At 41.5% G+C, this 8,636-nt stretch overlaps 1 protein-coding gene across 1 annotated transcript in view; it reads left to right on the top strand.

Annotated features, from left to right (window-relative positions):
- nek5 (NIMA related kinase 5) overlaps positions 1-8,636 on the top strand; it is a gene marked incomplete in the record, with an annotated part of 40,176 nt that overhangs the window by 13,650 nt on the left and 17,890 nt on the right. Inside the window, 1 exon segment of the mRNA XM_014022743.1 lies at positions 4,759-4,872. Coding sequence (XP_013878197.1) covers positions 4,759-4,872 — 114 coding nt within the window.

Below are 8,636 nucleotides of genomic sequence, written 5' to 3'. Positions count from 1 at the left end.
TCTGTATACTCCTCAATAACTCCCTGTCTTGATCCCTAAAGGCTCTATATATGTATTAGCTCAGCGCTACACATTCTCCTCTCGTCACTGAGGTCCTCTATCCACATGACAGAGAGGGGAACGCAAACATGACTCAGCCTGCAACTGAAAATATGGATGGAGGACCTCAGTTTAACTTTTTAGTTTGTCACGCTAACAAGCTACATATAAGGCAATATAGCGTCGACGCTAGCGCAAAGGCTAACAGGCTAAGCTGAAATTATTCTTCCAGGAAGCAGCGCTGTTGTCCTCCATCCATATTTTCACTTACAGGCTGAGACATTTCTACCTTCTCCTCTCTGTCAACGCTCTCTGGTATAATTTAAAAGAGCCAATCATCAGATATTGTCCGAGATTAACCTTCAGGGTGGATATAGCTCACTCACACAGACCTATCCACGTCATCATTTACCCAGAATGCTTTGCGTGTAAATAAAATGTCTCCGTCCATGTTAAAATATATTTTAAAAAATTTACAAAACTAAACAGCCTACAGTATTTTTATAGTCTTTATTTTACAGTTAAAATAGATGTTTATCAAATAAAGTCTAATGTTTTAACTAATCAGGGATCCCTTTAAGACTTGTGAAAAACAAGTGGAGTGACAATGTTATCAAGCAACTGCCAGAGCATTCAACAATCAATGAAAGCAGACACAAAGGATTGCTACTAAATATTACATCAGACATGAGTTTGCTTAGGATGTTGTGAGGCAGAGTGTAGTGTTGTGTTGTAGTCAGACATGTGGGATAGATTTTCTAATGTGTTAGCTGTCTTATGTGTAGACCATCTCATGTGTTGTCTTTCTCATGTGTTGGCTGTCTCGTGTTGACTATCAAGTGTTGATTGTCTCATGTTGACTGTCTCGTGTTGACTGTCTCATGTGTTGGCTGTCTCATTTGTTGACCGTCTCATGTGTTGTCTTTCTCATGTGTTGGCTGTCTTATGTGTTGACTGTCTCATGTGTTGACTGTCAAGTGTTGACTGTCTCATGTGTTGTCTTTCTCTTGTGTTGGCTGTCTCATGAGTTGACTGTCAAATGTTGAATTTCTCATCTGTTGTCTTTCTCATGTGTTGGCTTTCTCATGTGTTAACTGTACAGTGTTGACTGTCTTGTGTGTTGTCTTTCTCATGTGTTGGCTGTCTCATGTGTTGACTGTCTCATGTGTTGACTGTCAACAGTTGACTGTCTAGTGTTGACTGTTTCATATGTTGTCTTTCTCATGTACTGTCTGTTAGGTTTTGACTGTTTCATAAGTTTACTCTCTCATGTGTAGTCTTTCTCACGTGTTGTATTTCTCATGTGTTTGCTATTTCATGTGTTGACTGTCAAGTGTTGACTGTCTCATTTGTTGACTGTCTCATGTGTTGACTTTCTCATGTGTTGGCTGTCTCATGTGTTGACTGTCTCATGTGTTGGCTGTCTCAAGTGTTGGCTGTCTCATATTGGCTGTCTCATGTGTTGACTGTCTTATGTGTTGGCTGACTCATGTGTTGACTGTCTCATGTGTTGTCTGTCTCATGGGTTAATTGTCAAGTGTTGACTGTCTCATGTGTTGTCATTCTAATGTGTTGGCAGTCTCATATGTTGAATGCCTCATACTGTCTTTCTCATGATGGCTGTCTCGTGTTGATTGTCAAGTGTTGACTGTCTCGTGTTGTCTTTCTCATGTGTTGGTTGTTTCATATGTTGACTGTCAACAGTTGACTGTCTCATGTGTTGACTGTTTCATATGTTGTCTTTCTCATGTGTTGTCTGTTAGATTTTGACTGTTTCATGAGTTGACTGTCTCGTGTGGTCTTTCTCATGTGTTGTATTTCTCTTGTGTTTACTATCTCATGTGTTGACTGTCAAGTGTTGACTGTCTCATTTGTTGACTGTCTCATGTGTTGTCATTCTAATGTGTTGGCAGTCTCATGTGTTGAATGCCTCATACTGTCCTGATGCATTTCAGTAATCCAGGTAAAAAATCAAAAAGAAAAAAAATTGTATAGGTCTTCTGGACGGGTTCTTCTCTAATGAAACGTTTCGTCTCTTCTCCAAGAGACTTCTTCAGTCTGCGAGTTTCAGGCAAAATTCAGGCTTTTAAGCCCAGCCTCCGTGTGACTGATACTCACATCACATGGCTATCATTGACATCTAATTAACACTTATTGTTAACAGGGGGTGGAGTGATACTGGCAATGGCCGCGCTGTAGGAGGGGGACAGCTGAAAACGGAGGCCTCCACCTCTGTTTAATGATKGACGGTCTTTCTTCACAAAAATGGCTTATTTTACTCCTCTCTCAAACCAACGTTCCTCTCTATCAAGAATGAGAACATCCTCATCTCTGAAAGAGTGACCGCTGGCCTGTAAATGAGTGAAAACTGCAGAGTTCTGGCCATTAGACGTAGCTCGTCTGTGTTGGGACATTCTTTTGAACAGTGGCTGCTTTGTTTCCCCAATGTATAACTGGTCGCAGTCCTCCTGGCACTTAGCATATACAACATTGCTCTGTTTGTGCCGGGGCACCAGATCTTTGGGGTGAACCAGCCTTTGCCGTAATGTGTTTTGGGGTTTGAAAGCCACTGGGACATCATGTTTAGAAAATAAATGTCTCAGTTTCTCCGAAACACCCGCAACATATGGAATAACCACTGGTTTGGGTCTGGGTTTGGGGTCTTCATTTTCACCTGAAGGTTGCATGGAATCCTGTCTGTGTTTCCTGTCTGCTTTCAGGAAAGCCCAGTCAGGATAACCACACTGCTCCAGGGCCTGTCATGTGTGTGATTTCTCTTTCTCCCTGGCTCCTGGGTTTGTAGGGACACTGTCTGCTCTGTGGTACAGAGTCCTGATCACTCCTAACTTGTGTTCCAGTGGGTGGTGGGAGTCAAAACGCAAATATTGGTCTGTGTGGGTGGGCTTACGATACACGCCAGTTTCCAACCGTCCAAAATATGTGTACAAAACATATGCGGAACTTATATTTATACGTCCCATGCTCCATGTCGATCACTATTTGGTGCTGTATGTGCTGCTCAAAGGATGTCACTGTGGAGTGCTTAATAAGCCACTCGCCCTCTTACCTAACCAGTTTCAGATGGTACTTAATATGGCCAACCCTCTGCGGGAACAAGCAAACCGAGTGAGTAGAGAGTAGGGTGAGTGTTTAGCCACTGATTGGGAAAGGCCCGAATGCACAGAGTACAGGAAACTATCTTCACTTCAAAATAAGAGCATGGATTTTAACGTTTTCCATGTTGTTGCTCCACTTGACCACTAGATGTCTTTCTTCATCAGCATAACATCTTTAAATCGTTTCCGCATCCCTTCAGCTAACCCTGTTAGCCGATTGCTTCGACCAATTATGTCAAGTATTGAGGTCCAGCGTTTAAACTTTATTATTTTTAAATAGGAGCTTCGATTGTAAAGTAAAATAAACCAATACATACAAAATTTTAGTATGGATTACAAACTTCAACTGTTTTCGCCTGGTCACATAGTTCTAACCACTGCCTTACTGCTACGTAAGCAGATACAAAGCATTGTGGGAAATGTCTGCAAAATGAGAACCGTGACCAAAAGCAACAGTCAGCGAGGATGTATACCTTCCCAATAAGTGTGTTTATCTGGGAGGGGTTCTGTTAGGTAGATTATGCGTGTTGTGATTCATTGACAGCCATGCCTTCTGCTGTTCAAGATAATGACTGGCAGATAATTCGTTATTATTAGCGGTACTGCATTTTAATTTTAGAAAGCGCAAATCTGCTTATGAATTATAAAAATTAGTAAAACCGCTGAAGCGCAAATTTATTATTTAGGTCCGCAATTAGTGGATTTGCGCTTTTGCGGGCTGGTGCCCACCACTGTTCAGGGGAGAGGGCAAACCCTGCTCATGTTGTAGAGACACCAGTGTTACTGCTGACGTAATGTGGACACCTTCAGAAAATACCTAAAGTCACCTTGGGTAGGGATTCGGTCAGTCTTGACAGCATATCAAGGACCTCCTRTGACCACATGGCTTACCTCTTCTGACACAACTCTAGTACAGCTTGTCGACATGTTGAAGCCCAGCAACACATGGTGTGGATGTGGCAGAGTGGCTAGGGAGGTTGTCCTGTAACTGGCGGGTTGCCGGTTTGATCCCACATTCCAGCCAGCTCAGTCATTTTGTCCTTGGGCAAGACACTTAACCCACCTTGCCTGGTGAGCGGTGGTGGTGCCTCCCCAAGACAGCTGTGGCTACATTGTGGCTTGCCACCATCAGTGTATGAATGGGTGAATGACTGAAGTGTAAAGCACTTTGGAGTCCAGAGGGACTTGATAAAGCGCTAYATACCTGTAAGTTCAATTCATTTACCATAAAACATGAAAAATGTGTTTATGAACTGCCTGGGTCTAGTCAACTTCCACATAGGTCCATCTGGGTCCCTCATCCTTCTCCAATCAAACATGTAGGATCAGCTTAGGTTTTAGCTCTGGTCCAGTGCCAGTCTGTTGAATACTGAGGGCCTACAGCTGCGGGCTGATATTTAGCTAGAGAGAATACAATGACTGTATAACTCCATTTTAAACCAAACTATTCAGACCCAAGTGGTAACACCAGACTTTGTGACTGGCACTGTGCTCATACTAACGTCTTATTGATCCATTTTATTTGATGTGAGTGTTTGCGGTGATGTGAGTGTATCTGTCATTTTTGATGTTCTCTAAGTTAAATGTGTGTTATCTCCTGCAGTTTGAGGGCAGCAGCCTGAGGCAACTGGTCAGTAAGATCTGCAGGGGGCGCTACACACCTGTACCTGTCCGCTACTCCCAAGACCTGCGCCAGCTTGTCACTCAGCTCTTCAAGGTACCAAACACTTGTGTCCTTGTTTGAAGCTCTGGTATGAGATAAACAAGTCAGAATACACAGCAGATACAAACAAAACCTGGAAGGTCACTCATCAGTTAAAACATCAAAACAAAGCAGAATAAGTCAGAGGTGTATAGTTATTATGTGTTTGTGTAGTCAGGAGTTGACTCAAGTATTAGTTTTACTTTAAACTGTTATTTTTGCTCAAATAAATTCAGATGATAAATTGTTTTCCTATAAAGCTGATAATACTTCATGTACATTATACTGACAGTGTTCAAATCTACAAGTAAGCACAGCATACAGCTGCAAAGAGAACTGAACATGTTTGTGTCAACACAAGTTTTAAGAACATGGACAAAGGCGCAACAACATATTTTTGGCACAAATGGAAGCCCGTATTTTTTTGCCTGAAAGTTTCAGTTCTCCGTGTTTTGAACACCTGAGATTCCTGATGGCTTCATGGTGACACAGAAGGTGACAGATTATCTAACAGTGTTTAAGGATTCAAAAACAGTGAGTTCACTTCTGTACCCACTCTATGGATCAAGGAATCAGGATTATAAGATTATATGTGTTCTTTCTCCTGACGACTTTGGCAGCAGCAGTCTGGATTAGTCCTAATTGAATTTTCCAGATAACAGAATGTCACAAGCAGCTGTTGAAGATCTGAGCCTGAGTTCCATGTAGGAAACACATCATCATCCAAACTACATTCACCTCATCACTGACACTTTCACTGTAGCAGTCAGAAAGAAACAGAAAGTTTTCACTCATCATGCTGAACAAAAACAGAGTTTTCATGCATCAGATCACCACACTTCATCATTTAAAATGTATCTGAACTTTAACTCATGTTTATTTATTTGAAAACTACAGAATCTGTCCTCTAGATTCCAGAGCTGAAAACTCCTGGTTTCTGTTAAAAATAATCAAGATTATCAATAATCTGATTTTAGTTTAAAATTTTACAAATATACTCTTTTTCATTTACTTTACTCACAGTCGGGTGCGAAAGTTTAGGCAGCCTTGTTAATTTTCCTGATTTACCTTTATAAATCATTGATTGTTCGGAAAAAAAAAATCAGTTAAATATATCATATAGGGGACAAACAGAGATATTTGAGAAGTGAAATGAAGTTTATATAATTTACAGAAAGTGTGCAATAAGCGGTTAAACAAAATTAGGCAGGTGCATAAATTTGGGCACCAAAAAAAAMAAAAAACCCTTAACTCAATATTTAATAGATCCTCCTTTCACAGAAATAACAGCCTCTAAACAGCTTCTAATGAGAGTCTGGATTGTGGCTGAAGGTATTTTAGATCACTCTTCTTTACTAAGCATCTCTACTTCTTTCAGGTTTGATGGTTTCCGAGCATGGACAGCTCTCTTTAAGTGATACCGAGATTTTCAATAATATTCAGGGGTCAGATTTATAAAGGATTGCATGGAAACCATGCTAAAAATGAACGTACGGCCAAAAGGTGAAAATGGTGTACTGTACGCCAAAAAAATTTCAGATTTATAAAACCGTGGGTACGCATGTTTCTGCACATTTTCCCTTTATAGATCACAGCTCTGCCTCATAATTTGCACACAAGGTCCCGCCTCAGGTTCTGCCCTCTACACACCCACACTCAACCATGAACAGTCAATGCAAAGTACCTCATGAATGTTGAGGTGTATTTAAATTAGTCAGCTGATAAAGTGATTGGCCAGTTCAGACGCGCTGCGTCGTGCGTTTGGAGGATGACAGGTGCTGACAACTGCTCACATGAACAGATTGTCTGTAATTTACACAGATTTTCCCTCATTTTGCAGGTTTACAGACGTTTAGAGTGATCTAATGATTTATTTCAAAAACTCAGCTTCAAATTAATTTTCTCTCAGAGGATGATAAAAACAATAAATAAAATAAATCAGATAAAGTTAAGTTCACCCCGCTCTTCCCCCTCGTCCTCCCCCTCTCTGCTCTGTTATCTGCGGCAGAGGCTGAGATGGCCATTCCAGAACCTCTGCATGAAGGCCTCAGTAGATTTTTAGCAGAGTTTAGGGTCGTTGTCTTGTTGGAAGATGCAGCCCCGGCTTCAGCAGCTTCAGCTTTGTCACTGATTCCTAGACATTGGTCTCCAGAATCTGCTGATATWKGTTGGAATCCATGCGTCCCTCAACTTTAACAAGATTCCCAGTCCCTGTACTGGCCACACAGCTTTACAGCATGATGGAACCAGCACCAAATTTCGCTGTAGGTAGCAGGTGTTTTTCTTGGAGTGCTGTTATTTTTCCTCCATGCATAACGGCCCTTGTTCTGTCCAAATAACTCTATTTTAGTTTCATCAGTCCACAGCATCTTATTCCAAAATAGCATACTTCAAGCAGCTCCGTTTGTGATGTGGGCGGAGAAAAAGTTTCCTCGGCATCACTCTCACATACAGCGTCTCCTTGTGTAAAGTGTGCCGAATAGTTGAACGATGCACAGTGACTCTATCAGCTGCAAGGTGATGTTGTAGGTCTTTGGTGCTGATCTGTGGGTTGGCTCTGACTGTTCTCAACATCTTTCACTTCTGTTTATTCCAGTTTTTTTTTAGTCTGCTACTTTGAGCCTTGACTTGAACTGTGCCTGTGGCCTTCCATTTTCTCACAATGTTTCTCACAGTGGAGACTGAAAGCTGAAATCTCTGAGATAGCTTACTGTATCCTTCCCCTAAACCAGGACGGTGCACAATCTTTGTTTTCAGGTCATTTGAAAGTTGTTTTGAGACTCCCATGCTGCGACTCTTCAGAGAAGATGCAAAGAGGAGAAAAACTTTCCCTCCTAAAAGGCCCTTTCTCATAATTGGAGTCACCTGTGTATGGAGGTCAAGGGTCACTGAACTTACCAAACCAAATTTGAGTTCCAATCATTAGTTCTAAAGGTTTTGAAATAAATAAATTTACAACAGTGCCCAAATTTATGCACCTGCCTAATTTTGTTTAACCAGTTATTGCACACTTTCTGTGAAACATATAAACTTCATTTCACTTCTCAAATATCACTGTATTTGTCCCCTATATGATATGAAGACTATGGGCGACTGGAACACTCTCCACCTCACCTGCTCCATCCAATCACTACATCACACTCCCAGCTGCAGTCAATCAGCGTCAGATCCTCACCTCACCATACCAATCAACTCACAGGGATCCAGGTCTAAAGGCCCAGCACCCAAGAATCAGCCTGCTCACCTGACGCTTTAACCCACCTCCACCTTCATCTCAGACTCTTCCTGGCTTCCCCTTCCCTCTGGCCTCCACACCACCACCAGTGTACGAGCCCCGGGGGGAAGACGTTGTTCTTAAATCCTAAGCTGAGTGCTAGCTCACAGTAGTTCGCTGTCTTCTGCCGGGGCTCGAGCTCCAACGAACTTTTTCAAATCAATAAAACTGGTTAACTGCTGCATTTCTCTGTGTGAGTCTTTCCAGGCTGAAATATTTTACTGATTTTTTTATCCAAATAATCAATGATTTATAAAGGTAAATTAGGAAAAATAACAAGGCTGCCTAAACCTTCACACCCCACTGTATATAGTATGTAAGAGGTTTATGAACTTTAAAATGCAATGTGGGAGTGTTTATTATAACAAGCAACTTTGTTAATTCCAATGTGAAAGAGACTGTGAATATCTTTGATTTATACTGTAAAAAATGTGATTTTTTAGGGGTCCAAGCCCGAGGAAGCAGGGTAATGCAGCTGCAAAGCAGCAGCGTTTCCATGTCTCCA

The sequence above is a fragment of the Austrofundulus limnaeus genome, unplaced genomic scaffold (assembly GCF_001266775.1).
Source record: "Austrofundulus limnaeus strain Quisiro unplaced genomic scaffold, Austrofundulus_limnaeus-1.0 Scaffold341, whole genome shotgun sequence".
Classification (NCBI taxonomy): domain Eukaryota; kingdom Metazoa; phylum Chordata; class Actinopteri; order Cyprinodontiformes; family Rivulidae; genus Austrofundulus; species Austrofundulus limnaeus.
The sequence above is the reverse complement of the archived record's forward strand: the minus strand, read 5'-3'. Positions and strand labels throughout refer to the sequence as shown.